Source organism: Tinamus guttatus, unplaced genomic scaffold (genome assembly GCF_059628265.1).
Source record: "Tinamus guttatus ecotype Peru unplaced genomic scaffold, ASM5962826v1 Tinamus_guttatus_pri_ptg000044l, whole genome shotgun sequence".
Classification (NCBI taxonomy): Eukaryota; Metazoa; Chordata; class Aves; order Tinamiformes; family Tinamidae; genus Tinamus; species Tinamus guttatus.
In genome coordinates this window covers 1853439-1871223 of record NW_028288578.1, presented here as the reverse complement: position 1 = coordinate 1871223, position 17785 = coordinate 1853439, and the positions used below count along the sequence as shown (strand labels likewise).

At 40.1% G+C, this 17785-nt stretch overlaps 1 protein-coding gene across 1 annotated transcript in view; it reads left to right on the top strand.

Annotated features, from left to right (window-relative positions):
* Window positions 1-17785, top strand: part of BEND5 (BEN domain containing 5) — a 540137-nt gene that overhangs the window by 439769 nt on the left and 82583 nt on the right. Inside the window, exon 6 of the mRNA XM_088536729.1 lies at window positions 13730-13769. Coding sequence (XP_088392855.1) covers window positions 13730-13769 — 40 coding nt within the window. The remainder of the gene's footprint in view (window positions 1-13729; window positions 13770-17785) is intronic.

Genomic DNA, 17785 nt, shown 5'->3' with positions numbered 1-17785 from the left:
GAAGATTGCTATGTGATTATTGTATCATAATAGCAGAAAGATTCAGAATATATGCAAGGAGTAAATTGGCTGAGATAGGAAAGATCCCATTTAGATGATAGCTTTTCTTCCTCTTTTCCATTATGTTCTTGTTGTCTTTTTGAGCGCTATTAGTATTCTCGATGCTTTGCAGAAACATAAGGAGACTTAGGGCAAGAGCTAAGTCGGTTGCAATCAAAGAATGAGATAAAAAAGAGAAATCAACCCCAAAATAATTCTATGCATTTTATTTAAAAGAAGAAAATTCAGAGTTAAGACTGAAATGGCCAAAATGGGTGTTTCTGACATTTTAAGGATGTTCTGCATAGGTAGCGTGCCTCCAAATATTGGATGCTCCTATATACCATATGTGCTGCAATTCCTAAGCAATACAGCAGATGTTTTAGGTGATCAATTCAGAGCTCACTGGCTTTGTTTAGTTCTCCTCATTCCCAATTTTATATGATGTGAATGTGCCTGTCATCATAAGTAGAGGAACAGTTCCATATTTAAAAATCTGTGCATAATTCAGAGTAGACACAGTAGCAATACTAAAACACTCCCCAACCTAGAAAATGTAGTGTTCCTCAGAGCTCGAAAACGCTCTAATTAGAGAAGGTCGTGGCCATTAAAAATGAACTTTGTGTGGCTCGAATCAAAACTTACCCGTTTTTTGGAGTCTAGGTTTGCTGTGGAAGGTGAATGAAAGCCGACAGATCTGATTTCTTTGCTGATCAGAGGGGCAGGCAAGATGGTTTGTTTGTTTATTTGTTTTGAGGAAAAGTTTTATTGTATTTCCGTGCAATCTCCTCCAAATTCAGCTTCTTAATGTCACCTTTTTATCTTCAGTTCTCTGCTTAGCACTTTCTTCTCTGATGCCCCTTATGCAGAAAGTGCTTTCCCAGCTCCTGGGGTACAGAGCACCTCTTCTACCCAAGATCTTCTTTAAACCACCTTTTTTTTTTTTTTTTTCTTTCAAAGAAAGTTTTTTAGAGTAATCCCCAATGATTTTACTCAGTTTTGTGATCATCTGGGCTGGAGAACTTCTTCAGCAAGCTCCTTTTGCAAACTCTAAATGTATTACAGTGCTTGAACTGTATCATCTATTTATTTCAGGGATATAAAATGGCTGGAGCTCTCATTCTTTATATATTTATGCCTGAGCATGGGTAGGTATCTAAAGCCATGACTTCCATAGAGAGAGTTATCTTCTAGCTCATGATGCATAAACTGGTCATCTCGTGCTGCCCGATGGCTCCTGCAGACACTGGGACTCATGAGCGTGGTGGCTACTGCCCTGGCTAGTGGCTCAGTTCCCAATTCACAACCTCTGGGCCTGCTACCGAGCTACATTGCGAAAGGAAAAAATCCTCTTGTCTGCCTTCAGTGCAGACAAAAGAAAAATTTAAACTCACTGGGAGCAGGACTAAATCTGACACCTAATTTTACCACTATAAATTGGAACATTTACATCTGTGTTGGTCTTAAAAAAAAATCCTGATATATAGCTGTCTGACATAATAGAGTTCAGGGAAAGAACGAGGATAAATTTTCCTCATACGTTCACCTGTGGAAACTTTGTTGACTTTTCCTACAACGGTGAAATTGCTTTGAAATGATGGACTGGTACTTCCTCCAGAGTTACTCCTGATACACCAGAGCTGTTTTGCCCACTACAAAATATGCACTCTTTGGAGACACAAAATGCTTTTCAAAACATTGAACTGTAAACTTTCCTGTTAATGTCTAGAGATTAATTTTTTAAGGCTAATATTCAGTGGATGTTTGGACTGCACTGGATTGGGTGTCTTGGATTTCTTCTAATAGCTAAAGATTGTAAATAACAACATTGGAAACAGTTTAAATGCAGAATTGCATTTTTCTGAAAAGTTGAGGTTTCAGAGTGCCTCACAAATCATAAGTAAGCATTGAAGTTATCCTGATAAACATATATTCTGTTTAATACAGTGAAAAACTCCTTGGTGGTAGATATATGGCATGTATATTTACTGCTTTCCTAGTTAAATGTTTGTTACATGCACATGAATAAATCTCCACTTTTGTCTTTCAAAATTGGGATTCTGTGAGATATTGTCTGCCTTTAATACCTGCTTGGGCAAGAAGTGCTGAGCTGGGGCTGAACCCTGAAGCAATGGCACACTACGAGGCAAAATCACAGAGTTTCAGTATAAAAACTGATCAGTGTGGCATTTGGGTCCCTTCTCCTTTGCAGAGAAGGCAGTGAGCAGCTCTTCTGCTCACTTTGAAGAGGGTATTGCTGAGTGAAATGATGTAACCTGAAAAAATGAATGGGATGCTTTGTGTGCTTTCCGAAACAGGCTTAGATTTGTTAGTCGTGATGCAGATTTTTCATAACCGTTTGTTCTATGTTGTTTAACCTTTAGATATGTATCAGATAGGAGGTCCCTAATGAATTGCCTATAGAGCGACTGTAAAAAGTGATAATTGGAAACAGCTAGCAACTAGGGCAATGAAAAGAGGATTTTAGACCTCTTATCTATCTTTACTGTACAAGACAAACGTCATTGCCTATTTTATTAGCCAGAATAACCTGACACCTGATTAAAGAGTGGAACAAAACAGTAATATATATGGGTGGCCTCATCCCCTTGAGCAGCTCGCCATTCAAGGTTGCTCTGGATAATTTTGCTCTTGGTAATTCTGCTGAACCAAACTTTTATTTTCCCCTTGAAAATAATATTAACATTACAACAGCTATCTTCAACAACCATAAATAAAAATGCCTCTGGGAATTCTCACAGAGATCCAACCTGCATGGACCTTGCTCCAAATACCAACTTGCTGTGTTTCAATATGTTCAGTTATAGGACTTTAGCAATGATTGGAGCATATTCAGTATAAAACTGCTAATAAATTGCTTTTGAAATTGCAAATGAGAAACTGTTGAGTCTATTTGGAAAGTGAGATTGTTCTTCTTTTATCCCTGAGATAGCTCACCCTCATTGCCTCCATTTGACTTCTCCAGACAACGCTTTCACTGTCAGCAATTAAATATACAGTTTTTGTAAGAATGGCAACTGGAATCTTCTAAACTGTTCATTAAATGAATTTGACAAGCAGCAGCCTGGTTTGAAAAAAAAAAAAAAAAAACATTTAGCACAAGGCAAACTAACTCACTGCTGTGGATTGTGAAAGGAAAAAGACCCAAACTGAAATTAGATGAAAAGCTTGAAATTAGATGAGACCACGGTAGTGGGACGTAGAACTGTATGTATTTGTTCAAGCGTAGATTTGAGTTTAACTTTTCACTATTATTTTGAGCATATTGTCTTGAATTATATACAGTAAACTAGGAACTCTGCACAGTGTTGGGGGAAAGGTTGTCAGACAAAGTAATCTTCCTAAACTAAAATGTGGTAACACATAGCCTCTGTCCTCCATCCTCTTGGTCCCTGTGAGTCTCTGGCTGTAACACTTCCTCAACAGCAGCAGCAGGACTTGGAGGGATGGAGTTAGCTGCCCTCTTGCTGCAAAAGAAATATACTGATTTATTTTCCATCACTTGTGCTCGTCTTTGGAATTGGATGTTTCTGATCTATTGATTTGCATTACAGTAATATTAATTGCTTGAAAATGTGGATGAAATAGCACTTCAACTGAATGGATGAAATGAGGGAAGAAGGAAGGCTATAAGGAAAGGGAATGTGCCTGGAGTGGAGGGCCTGTGCATTTAGAGCCGAAGAATGAAAACTGAAACCCTCCAGTCTAGTGTATCGGAAATCGGTTTCATTGATTCCCCTTGTGCTGATTTCCTTTGGTTCCTCAAAGTGATGTTTCCTTAACTAGGAAACATGCATTCTGCCATGTTTCTGTTAGTGACGCAGTGCTGGCATAGTCCAGAGGGACAGAAGTTCCAAGGGCTGAGATGGGTGATAACTCAGCATTTGCCAGGTTTCCTTCAGCATCTGCATCACATAGCTTACTGTGTAACGTATATGAAGTTTTCTAAGCATTTTCTATGTTCTAAACAACACAGGAGTGTATAGACACACCTAGGGACATACATGCCTGTGTATTTGAGTGTTTGCATGTGTCGGTCTGTGAGTGTGTGTGTGCATTCATTTAAAAATATAGTTGGTATAAGTGCAAGAATAATTTCCAAAAAAGAATAAATTCTTTTCCTTTTGAATGCTTGGAGCTGTAGGTGTAAGATGACTATTAGCTTTGGGGCATAAAGTTGATGGCTCACTTGGAAGAAATCACTGAAGAAGGATCAGTTCTTGGAGATGACATAGACTGTAGATCTCATGTACAGCATTTTCCGTGTATGAACTTCTCCGGGTATTTATTCTGCTCAGTACTATACAGAAAGTCCAGCTATTCAGGGCTTTTGGGAAAAGTTTGGATTAGTTTTAGAGCTGAAGGAAGCTCTGCTGAATATTTGTTAAGTTTCTGAGATACTGAATATCTGAGGTATTTGAACAGGAGATACCAGAAATGCAATGGCTTTCTTCTAAATAAAATGTTATACACTACCACTGAATACAAGGCACTCAGTTGTCTTTTAACATTGTCATCTTTGAGTTAAAAGAGAATATATTTTGAATGCTTGCTGGTATTGCAGAATACCATCAACTACTAAAGCTGCAATCTCCTGCGCTGTGTTCTCCCACATCTCGCCTGCGTCTCTGGCAAACTCCAATACGTTAGCGGAAAACAAGTCCTACGATAACAAACACAATCAGATAATTCACACAAAATCAGAAGCCCAGGCAGGAGCTCTTGGAGGGGGAAGGAGGGAGGGAGAGAGGCTCTAGGGAATCAGAGAAATGGCAACTGAGAGAAGTTGCGTTCTCTCATGTTTATTTCCATGCTGCTGCTGGATCATAGGGCCTTTTTAACACATATTCCGTAGGTTTTATGCATGAAAATGCAATCATTTTGGGGAAATTTTATATTCAGGAGCAATTCTACTCTTGTGCTGCATCTTTTATATGCCTTTTTCTTCCTTGCATTTGTATTGCTCTCCTTATGGTGTGAAACCACAGGAGTCCTGTTCCTTAAAAGTTTATCAAAGACGCGTTTCCTTTGACTGGACCCAGGTGTATTAGGAAGTGGATCCTGTCAGTGCTGTAATTCAGAGCTTTGTTTTCCCGTTAGCCACGGTCCTGATCAGCATGTTAATGCAGAACGAGTGCTGGCGAGAGCTGCTCCACAACCAAGGATCAAACTTCTACAGAGAGGGAAACCTCCAGTGAAAATGTCTTATGCTGCAAAACTCATCCTGTCCTTTCCAGTGACTCCCTCAAAGTTCTGGTTTTATTTTTTTCTATTTTCATAGATTTTTTTTTTCTTTTTTCAATGGTCTTTCCACCTATGCCAGCTGCTTGAGAACCATGACCTTCTTTTAGAATTAAGTATTAATTTCATGGAGAGAGCAGGACAAATGCTACCACTTGATAGTTGGGCTACTCACATAGGATGTTGGATTTGGGGCTTAAGTCCCAGCTTCAATAAACATTTAGTTATTCATACATAGCAAAAGAAGGATCAGCAGAAATGATCTGATCAGAGTACTTAGCTGGGATGAAAGCAGCTGAAGTTGAAGCTCCTGATGCAGATGGGTACTTGAACTTCCTGATTTCTGCCTCCTTTAGGACATGATCACAGTCTGTCTGCAACTGCAGGTTTAGTTTTAAAATTGTATATGTTGAGGTTAATCTGTCTTGGCTGTTATCTAAAACAACATAAAAACAGTGGCTAGTTAGTCGATATCCTATTACTGGTATAGGTAGATATGCTTTGTTTCTAATTAAACGTTCATTGAACGGTCTTTCTTACCTCCCCAACAAATGGTGGACACTCAAAGTTCATAATTACTTTCACTAATCTGTCCTTTTTTTCTGACCAAATGCCTCTCCTTTCCTTAGTAATACTTAATGCAAGACTTAAATTCACAACTAAAGAATAGCTGCGCAATACCTCAGAAGCAATCTGCATCTGGTATAGATTTTCGTTGCTAATGGCACTGTGTGGGGTCTTGTATAGTTTTCCTGCCCTTGTTTACTCTTTTTTTTTCAAAATAAATAGAATTTAAAGAGACGAGTTTATTAGCTCCTGCTGCTTACTGTGTACTTTAAAACGTAATCCTCTGTTTGTGGCAATACAGTAATCTCTATAGGTATTAAGTAATTGATGTCACAAGCACAGGATTATAACCAGGGCTGTGCAATTTACATAATAATACGCCCAACTATGAAAAACCCGCATGGTGTTTTGTTACCAAAACAAACCCTTGAAAATGCTGAGAGCAAATGTGGAATGACTGTATTACAAACCCTTGCGATATTTATAAGTGTGCTTCATTGAAAACCTGTGAGCACAGGGTGACTTTAGAGTAAGAGTTTGCCTCAGCATTTCGGGTTTGAATTAACTGGGAAGTTACGAGCTTATGAAATTGAGAGCTCTGAGTCAAGCTGGACAGTTTTGGTTCAGTGCAGTGATGGGGTTTCCTTGCTGTACATTGACTTGGGTGAAAACCAGAGTGCAGTATTAGCTAATCTTAGCTAATCACGCATGCCCTCTTATGCACACCATGGCTGTATGCACGAAACGTGCATATTTTACCACAATTGAGTATCTTATTGAACCATAATGTTATTCTGAAGCTATCTTTACGTCTTCCCTGAAGTGGATAAGGCAGAACTTGAACTGATGGATTTTTTTCCTTTTTGGCTCCAAGTAGTTCTTTATGAGTGCTCTGTATGTAAACAAGGCAACCTATAGATAAAGCACCAGTAGATGTCACTCAAGAATATGTGGAACAGATTGTGAACTTGTACGACCAGTAAAACAGACTATACACGTTGCAAATGGCCTTGGTTGCATGGCTGGTCAGGGACTTCAGCATGGGTGTTGCTTTGGGCAGAGATCTATTGTTTTTTGCAGTCTTCTACTTATCAATTGCCCTGTGGCTGCCATCTACTACAGAAGGCATCTGCCATTAGTAGTAGGGAATATGTTCTTACAGACGCCCAGGGATACTTTGCATGGTTTTTCAGTTGCTCCATAGCTTTCATTGTATTAGTGGTCTTTTTAGATAGATATTTAGCACAATGAGACTTTAAGAACTAGGGAGGAACTTTGTAATAAATAATACATTTGGCACAAGTGTTGTGTTCTTGAGATAAATATTTAAAGGGGGAGAAGAATATTTTAGCTCCTCATTTGGTAGTGTTTATGAAAAAAAAAAGAAAAAGAAAGTATCAATTGTTTTTTGTTATAACTTTTGTGCAGGAAACAAGCAGATGTCAGATATGAAGTAGCAGAATATGTGAACTGGAAGGATGAGTAAAGAAGCTTAATGGATCCATGCTGTCTTTTACCATTTGGACTTGGTTTTGATTCTAAACCAGAATCGATTTACCAAATATTGCAAAGATCAAATGTCTGCAGAGGTCACTGTTTAAATGGTTTTAAATGTTCATTATGGCTCTTAGTGTGAGTGATAACATATCCCAAACCACTTTATAAACGTTCCCCCACACCTATATTATCAATAATTGATTCCATGGTGTAAGCTACAGCAGATGCAATTTACTGACATCCCAGTCAAGTGTCGACAAGCTGACAGCTTCGTTTTATCATGATACCATGAAACAGTAGCAGCTAATAACAGAGGAAGTGGAAAATGTGAGATCTTGCTTCATTATATGAACAAAAGCCTGTGATTTCAGGAAGGAAAGGGAAGAGTATTGCTTGCCATCATAACATGTTTTTTTTTAAAAAAAAAGCCTTAAATCATCAGATTATCCATTTTAACTGGATTTGAATTAGAGCTTATTGAGGTCATCACTAAAATCAAGATACTCACTTTAGAGATGGGTGATGCACTCTGAATGAAGGGAGCGTATAAGGAGAGAAACCTGCTTTTGAGGAAATCGACAGAGGTGAAAAGTGCACCTAATTTTATTTATTCTTTTCCAACATTTTCTTTATCTAGACTTTCTTGAGAAAATGTATTAGCTTGTTGATTAATCCTAAATATTTCTTAGATTAAACTTTCAACAACTCTTACCACTACAAATCACCAAAAAGAGTCACAAAACAATTTATAAATCACAATTTCAGGTCCATTTTAAATTCTGCAAAACAAAACTCACGTGCTGAATTGACTTCCCTTCCCTCTGCATTTCTTACGTGATCTGTTGGCCTTTTCTCCCCGTGTAGGATGATGGCTACTTCTTTGATTAACTTGTCTATGGTAGAGAAAACAGGACTAAATTCTACATTAGATGCCACCAGGTTGCAGAGCATCACTGCCTCAGCCCACCTCTGATGCTCAAATATTTTGTGTTCCAGCATCTTGTGAAACAAAAGTAGTGCTGGAAAAGATCCAAGGACTCTCAGCATTCATCTTTGTTCAGAACCACATCAAGTGAAATGTGTTGGATATTTACATCTTCCTCTTCATGACATGTCATTGTGCTGAAGCTCTGTGGTGTCTACACCCCCGTATTGCAAGATGTTGTAGTGGAAATCCAAATAGTAATGTTTCTTGGCTTTTATTAAGTGTTGCTTAGTCCATTCTCCTCTTCAAAGGGTCCTTTACCACCTGTCAGCTGAATTTTGAAGACATTCCATTAACACATGAAGCAATATCATTATGATTTGCTACATTTGAAAACTGCATTTCTCTTCTGCACGAGATAATTATGCGTATGAGGCAATATTCAGCTGAGGAAGATTTTCTTTAGATATAAATTAAAAAGATTTACACTGCTCTCCCATAGAAAGGTCTTTGCACATGAGCAGAGCCTCATGTGAGGGGCGCCCAGCTTCTCACCCATCACACACAAAAGTGAGTGGGGCAGAACTCAGCCCAGCAGACCCTTCAGGACATAGTTTTGCAAGTAGATGCACTGGTTTCCATTACTCTTGTGTCAACTCAAACAGTACGTTTATAGAATAGGAGTGCTCATTTAGACAAAGTAAAAGGGAAGGGGTAAAATTCACAGCAAGTCGTTGCAAACTTTCTGTGACGGGGAAAAAATCATGCATTTGATATAAGTTTTAAACCATCTGAACTGTATGGTAGATTGAAAGTGATCGGGAGGGACACCTGTTCCAATCACATAAAAATTGGATGAGAGAGTAGGAGAACTGGGTAGGATAAAATACATGTAGAGAGAGAGAGATCGATGTCCTGGTGAGGCAATGCCACGGTACAAACCCGACACAAGCCTTTTGACTTGGTGCTTCTCCCAGCTCCGGCCGTGAAGGTTTTTATGTGTGGTTGGCAGCAAGATGGACTCAGAGCCCTTTGCAGCCCACGTGGGCACCTGGGCACACAGGTGACCGGCTGCCACCACCAGCACTGTCCTGTGTCCCTGCGCAATGCCAGGGGTTTGCGGACACGGTGCTGGGGCAGAAGGACACCCTTTGTATCCTGGCTGGAGGAGGTGTGTAGGAGGAGGGAGATGACTTTATAATTGCCTTTTTTATCACTCTTTTTGGCTATATTGACTTTATACTTGACACAGCTTTGGCTGGCAAGTGAGGCCCAGATACATTCAGAATTAGATATGACTAGGCTCATTCTTACATGAGAAGAAAATCATCGGTTGCTACAGAAACAGCTCCATATCAGTCTCATGGGGCATCTTAGCATCTGGCTTTCTTTCCTTCTCTTTTGCTAATCTGTAGATAAGAGTCAAAGCAAGTGCAGCACATCCCACATCTATATAAAAGGTTGAAGTAACTCTGTAGAGAGCAAAGTGTGCAAGAACATCTTGTAGATAAGCTAAACTTAAATGAATGAGTTAATTTACACCCCCACTTCTCCCAATATTTTTTTCTAGTTTTGCAACACACTCTGAGTTACTTGAGATGATGAAAATTAAATGACACCAAGAAGGGGATTGCTCAGAAAGGGAGTTACAAGGAGAAATTTGGGAAACAACCTGAGACATGAGCTAGAATTTGGTCAAAGAAACTGCATACAGCAACTGAATGATCTTCCGGACTTGGTTTTAGGCAAGTTGTTTAACTTGATAAATTAATGAACTAGTTAAAAATAAGTGCATATTATGGGTGAACAGGGACCATTCTGCACATTTAGACTTTAGCTAGGCTTTTCAACTGGTTTTCTAAAATGTAATGAATTCTTGATGCTTAATAGATTAATATTTATTAAATGAATCAATGCTTAATTTATTAAAAATTTGCCCTCCTTGTATTTTAATATGATTTATTACTCATCAGTGCTTACTGCATTAATTAAAGATCATGTTAATTTTGTGGAAGTGAACACGATCCACTGCAGGTTCGCTGCGGAGCCCTAATGCGCAGCAGGGACCATGCCTCTGGGTAGAACCAGTGACAGAAAAACACAGGTGGTGGGAAGCTGCTACGGATGACCAAAGGCCTCTGCTTGCCTTTGGGCCTTCACATGGCCTGCAAAGAAGACAGTAAAGTGAAAATGAGACTGCTCACCCTTAAGGGTAGGATGAGATTAGAGCGATGGAGATGCTGTGATGATACAGAGAATCTTGCTTTGCCGCATGTAAATTATGGTTGACACTGTGGAAATAATTTTAATGTTTAGCACGGCGTGCTTTTTTGCCAATGTAGCTGAAATCCAGTATTACTGATAGAGGAAACTGCCACTTCTTCCCACACCTGGATTTATTGCCATCACATTTCACTGATCAGTTGGGAATTCTCAGTTGCCTCAAGACTGAGACAGTCCCAAGCCTTTCTACAGGGGCAGGTGTTTGAGGAGCAGAAAATTACTAAAGGCGGAACAAAAAAGCCAGACATCTTGTGGAGATGAGTCTTTTAAGAAATCTGTCAAAATAGGGAGAGGGTGAGCATGCTGGAGGGGGGCAACAGCTGCAATTTGCATCTTTCAACACAGAAAGGAAAGGAGAATACATCAAGCCCCACAGCCATGATACTTCTGATGCAATTATTTTATTAATCTTTGTGACACTTGTAATGTCTCTCTTTTCAAATTCAAATTCTGCTGCTTTTTAGCTAATCATAACTGTGCCTGTATTTTAAAAAAATAAATCCCTGCCTTTGCTAGTCTGCTTGCATCTAGCTGAGCCCTGGAAACTGCAGAGAGCTGGCCTCTGAGATTGGAGAGCTGGGCTGGATTTCTGGAAATTCAGCATATATAATTAGAGCATTTCTGCATGCTTCGGTGCATGATTCTCAATTGCACTTTGCTGCAAATGTTGTCCTCCTCCCTGGGTTCGGGGGAGTATTCCTGCACTCCTCTTGCAGTGCTAAATTACAGGAACATCCTCAAGGTCTGTTGAAGGTCAGAGCAGAGGGAGCTTTGCTCTGTCACTGCACCAGTCAGGCAGCAACCGTACTCTTCCAGACAGGTGAATTTGGGTAGAGTTCATGCCAAGGATGTGGTGGCATTTCAAATCTCTTGCAGCAGTCAGGTGCTAGATGCTGAAGATTAGTGCTGATCCACTTGAAGTTGGAGAAATGGGGAAAAATGAGGAAAAAATCATAAGCTGTACAACTGGCCTACAATATTTTTTCATTTTCATTTCCTTTTTTTTTTTTACAGTAGGTGTTTTTCTTCTGGTGTCAAAATAAGTTGTTTATGTTTTTTATTTAATGTTTATTCTAACACCAGTTAATACATTTAAGTCAGCTTTGGGGCCTGGTTAGGCTATATGCCTTTCCATTTATTCAAACACTCTACAGTTTGCTGTCTTCTTTGATTGCACTTTTTTTGTTCCCTAACAGACCAGATTTCAGCATAGATTATTATTTCAGCATAGATTATTATTTTTGCTCTAGCTGTTTGTTTGATGTGGAGCCTTTGCAGTTCCAGCTGTGCTGAGAAATGTAAGCACAGCTTTTAGTCCAGTCTGTGCTAAGCCCTGGCATTTTGTAGCTTTGTTTCTTCACTTGGCTTCTGGTGGGGAGGAGGGTGCTTTGCTTTTGCTATTTTGCTTTCTTTGCTTTCTCTCTCCCTGGGAAAGGAGAGTGAGGTGGGCTGACCTCCAAGTGTAGGGAGAGCATTTATGCCTGTCCCTTGTGGAGGTGACATAGAGAACACAAGGTCTTCTGCTCCCTTGAACTGTTAAACTGACTAGGCTGGCCTTTAGTGCTTTATAATAAAGTAAATATGATCCAGGACACTACTAAGTCCTGGTAGTAGTGTCCAGGTAGTAGTGTCAAAATGACTTGTCAGAGATTCAAGAACAAATAATAACCATGAAACCAGACAGGAATGAGGTTTCTCACAAAAAAAAAAAAAATTTGCATTGTACCTGAATTAAGGTACTAAAGACCAGAAAGTTTCAGAAAAGGTGGAATTTTTTTTGTCCTGACACCCCACTCTGTCATTCCGCTAGGATGCATTCACTGCTGGGCATATAGCTCAGGTAAATTTGGCTGATGATGAACTGTGTCCTCACTTTTCAGCTGGTGTTGCTCTACTTTGAGAGGAATAATGAGTTTGGAAAGGAGTTTCATCAGTCATAATTTCAAAGGAAGAACATTCACTGTAGGGAACACCAAGTCAATGTTTCCTCCTCAAGGACTTTTAGCTGTCACCCAGGGAATACAGTGAATGCAATGATGAGAATTAGATTAGAAAAAGATCAATAGGGTTGACAATAAATGAAAGTAACACAGACGTTATTGAGCAGATTAGGAGAGAGAAATTAAAGTGGACAGTATAATCTGCAATGCCAGCTAGACAGGCTAGTGTTGGGCAAAGAGATTTTTAGGGAGAAGACAGTAGTTAGAAAGTGCTTAGAAGTGTAGACACTTATTTGTGTCTGAGAACTGGAGAATACCCTATTTCCACCCTATTGGTGGTGGAAAGCTTTTGTGGCCTACAGAAAGGTTGTAAAGGATGATAATGGTCAAGAAACACATGGATTTCAGTGATAAGCCCTCAAGGGATAAAGGAGGGACAGGTCTTCATAGGCTAGGAACATGTGTTAGAGAGGAACTGAACCTTACTACCAAAGTGCTGCTGGGATATCTTCCCAGGCAAAAAATTGTCCTAACCATCTCTAACTGTTGTTTGCTTTGACTTGTGAAGGCTTATATCCCTTACAGAAGCCACTCTTATGGTTAAGCTTGATATTTGCCATTATAACTCCCTATATTTTGCTGTCTATACCAATACCCAACACTGATGAGGTCTGGTGAGTTTTTAGCGTGAAGGGTATCCAGTGGCAGAGCACCACGGGCTGACTGTGCTCGCGTGAAAAGAAGTTTCCTTTCATCAGCCTTGACTTTGTCTAGATCCCCTTACATGGCTTTGAAAGGTTCACCCCAAGGCAATATAATTGTATTTGATCACATACAGGCTATAAGTCAGTGACTGATATGAATAAAGAACTTGGAGTTTCTTGTCTGGGTTCCTTGTCTCCTTCCCTGTGGAATGAGAAATTACTTTTATAAATATCCCCAACCATTCATGCTTCTAGCTATCCATTTCAAGTATATGTTCCAAGAGAAAAAATAGGAACACTTTATCAGTGCAAATAAAAACACATTAAAAGGACTGGGCTAAAAAAATTTTCCCCTCATAAAGTACACATGGATCACATCCAAAAGAGTTAAGAGACACGTGTAACTGGTAATTAATTCTGCTATAAATGCCAGAATACTTACTTTGCAGGTCTAAGCTGACCCACTAGAATTAGTCCCCTTTTAACAATTCCTTTTATAATTTGTTTTTCAGCAAAAACGGCAGCTTGACCTCCTGACGATAACCAGCCCTGGTAAGTGAGCTCCGCCGCATGGCTCTCTTCCCTTTTCTTAAAGAGATGGTTGTCTAAATGTGTATTTTTTTCCCCTGTCTCTGACATGCAAAATGAAAAACACTGTTCCCCACAAAATCTTTCACATAATAACAAGTGACAGCTATATTGTGCTTGGCAAAGCCCCGGGCAGTTATCCGTTCACAGAGCTGCCTCTTCAGACCTTTACTCTATGAATTTGAGTGCTGATATTTCTTTAAGCCTCCTGGGGCTACAGTTAGCGGTATGTCTGCAGGGCAGATGCCCTAGAATTCACAATGTGTGTTCAACTATCACAGAAATGCAAGTTTGACTCTCTTCAGTGGCAAACCCACACAGTGAAGGGAGCAAGGGAAGGGTGGCACTCGGCATGCGCGCTGGGAACGGGGATGGATGGGCTGAATTTGGGACAACCTCACACAGAGACAGAAAAGTAGGCAAAAGTAAATCGCTTTAAGCAATCTTCTCCGTAATGGTTTTTGTTATGTGCCTGTTGAAGATATAAACCATAACATCTTGAACGGCGTTTTTGGTGAGTGGTTATTGAAAGCATTGGACTTTCTGGCATAGGGAGTTGCAAAGGTCTCAGTACTGCGACTGACGCGCAGATGGTTTGAACAGGGTTTCTCTTTGATCTCCGTTCTGAAGGCCGGATGACATTTAATTTGTTGCTGTTTGGTTTCTGGCTCAGTTTATTTTCTTTTTCTTTTTCTCTCCATTCATTCCCTTCATTCATTTCATAAATTATTTTTACTTCTCACTCTTGCAGCAGCTGGTTGCTCACAAGCTTCAGACTTTCACTGCACTGAATGGTGCTACCTTTTGGTTGACTTTTCAGTTTTTCAGCTGTATGTACATATTAAGCTTTCAGTTTGGCTTTAACTGGGACTAATGAGTTCTGGCTTTAAGTGGGAATAATGTGTTAGCAAAATGAACAGGTGTTATGGGAAGTGAACAAAATGTGACACATATTTGCTTGGATAACATTTTTGCATCAATAATTGTTCTGACACTCTAAATGTAGATATCATCTGTGACATGGTTTCTCCTTCACTAACCTTGTTAGAATAATAAGAATTAAAATAAGGAGGAGGAACACTTTGTTGGGACAGATGTTTGAGGCTATTGGCAATAGCATCACATTTTTGCATGTTCACTTTTCATGCAGTTTGCAATTATGTTAATGTATGCTCAGGGCACTTGCTGATAAAAGCAACAATACAGTGTGATACAACCATTGTCACTATTCTGACTATAACTTCAAGGGCAAACGTGGTACATTTTTCATTTTTTGTATCTTAAAGTTTCCCTATTGTAGAGGAAAAAAAAAAAGAAATATCTATGATGTTCTTAATCATAATAAAAACTCAGATCTTGGATAAGGGTACCAAAATCCACAGACTTTTTTTTTTTTTGAATAGAAGGAGAGCTGGGAAACAGAATAACTAAATATGAGACATTTTTGTAAAATAAATTTACGATGCCTCCCTCGTTATAATTTCTGATGAGGTCAGTATTCATCGGAGCAATGAAAGGATTGACTAAGTTGAGTTTTTGTGTAGATGTGATCACAGAATGCAGCAATCACTTCAGAACTTCAGTTTAATCAACACAGCCATTAGCTAGAATAATCAAAATAGCCAACTAATGAAACAGCTTCCAATAGCTATGTTGGTACACATTCAGCATTAAAAAGGGGTAAAGCTTGCTATATCTTGCCATTTTTTCCAAAATATATTTTTCATATTCTGATATTTACTCAGAAATCTACAATAATTGGTTATGTAGGAAAAAAAAAATGCACAGGTTATGTAATAAAGCACCTACAGTTTCTTTCTTGGTGAAGACATTTTCTAAAGGAGCCTGTTGCTGAATGAGAGCAACTTAATAGCCTAGAGCTGAGATTTTTTGAAAGAGGTTAACTGAGTTAGGCATATAATTCCTAGTAGGATTGGAAAAATCTCCACTGGTGGATTAGAAAGTCTAGTTTAGGACATACAAATGAAAAAAAAAGAATCATAGCCTTGAGGCTTTTATCTGTCTTCAGAGATTGCAACCTTTTAATATTTCATTGTTTGAGTTCTGTCTCTAAGATCTAACATCAACAGGCTGCTTTTACAAAGCTGCCATATCATTTATAACTGCTGAGGTTAATCATAATCACAGTATTCTCTTAATTTTGTGATTTGAATTCGGAACCGGATTCCATGTTTGCAGCTGTGGATGCTGTGGGACACACTCGTGTGCCTCGCTGTGCTGTCGGGTAACCTGGGCTTTGAGGAAGGTCAGACAGCCTCAGAACAGGAGAGTCCTCCGTGTCTGACAAGCGGTCTCAGAGCCCAAAACCTTATTTCCTAATTGTGAGAATAAACGGAATGGCTTCAAAAACGAAGGTGACCCTTGTGGAATGCACATCTGTCATGAGAGAGCATCATTTTTCGTTTGTGAAATTCCCAAACCAGTTCCCGTACATTTAGCCTCATATTGTTTGGTGATCTCTTGCAGGTATTACAGCAGCTCTTCTCCAGATGCTGCTAATGGGTAATTTTCCAAAAACTGATCAGCCAATTAATGAGATTTATTGCAAGGTAAAATAATGCCATTAGTGCCAATAAAAGAGGCATTGAGCCACAAGTGACTAAACATATAAATAGTGGTTTATGAGACTCCAGAAATCGTAATGCTAGTGGCAGACACACCATTTTCAGGGCTCGTGCTTGCGACATTCCCCCAGGGCCTTGCTAGTGGGTATGAAGCAGGGCTTGTTCTTCCTGGCTTGAATCCCCTCTGTGCACTTCACTGAGCCCCCACCACCATGGTGACCCACCACAGCCTCCTGCCTTGCCCTGGAGGACTTCGGAGTGAGGAGCAACAAGTGCACTGCCCTCAGGTGTGGGACCACCAGGTGTGTCAAAATGTGTTGGCTGCACAGACTGGTGGTGGCAAGGAGCTCTTGTCCTGGGCGTGGGGAAAAGCTGCACGTGTCAGTTTTCAGTGATTTGCCTTAAAAGCACGTTTGTACGTTAAGCTGAGCAGGTATAGGTCATTAACGCCCAGCTTAGGCTGAACTGAGCACATTCTGTGGAGGTGGCGGGAAGCAGAGACAAGGCTGAGGCGCAATGAGCCCAGCTGACCCTCTTCAGCGCCCTGAGAAAGGCACTGTGGAAAACTCCCCGGCACCTGGAGGAAGCCTCTCCTTTGCAGCGGGTCTCCAGAAACCATCAGGCACGAATGATGCATAAGCTGGGAGCGTGCCAGGCTCCCTCCTGCTCCAAGGTATTCCTTTGAAGTAGCTGACACCCATGGAAAACGGGGAAGGTGCTCGCTGCTCCGCCGTGCTGCCGAGGAGCTGGGGGAATGTTAAGTTATGCTCTCGCCATCCGCCTTTCTTCGTGCCCCTCTACTTGTGAGTTACAACGAGACGCGGCATGCCGCACGGTTCAGGGTGCCAAAGTGTGCAGTGGGGTGGGCGAAAGATGTTAAAAATTCATTAGTAGCTGGCAGGGCCATGCTGGCAGGGAGTGCAACCCAGCGAGGTTTAAGTTTTGGTAATTCAATTTTCTTTTAAAGAAGAGAACTTCTGGATTTGATCCTGAACTCTTTTCACCACGCTTTGCTTCAAAGTCTTGAGTTGCAGGACCAAATCTTCAGGTGGGTTTGTTAGGCTTTGCTGTCCTTAATTCCACCTGCCTTGTTCCAGTAAAACTTTGGGCATACTCATGTGGTTGCCTCTCATTTTGTGGTAACCACTCAAGAGTTGCAGATAAGGTATCCCCATTTCCAGAGCTTTTTCCACAGAGACAAAGCCTTTTGTGTCTCCAATATTCAGCATAATAACACAGCTTTCTAGTTTCTCTTCTCTGTAAGGTGAGTTCTTCTCCCACTGAAGTATTTTTTAATTATTGATACCATAAATGGAAGTGTGTTGGAAACTATTGGCTTTGAAAATAGCTAACATGTGATATTATCCAAGAACCATCAGGAAAATTCTTTTGAAA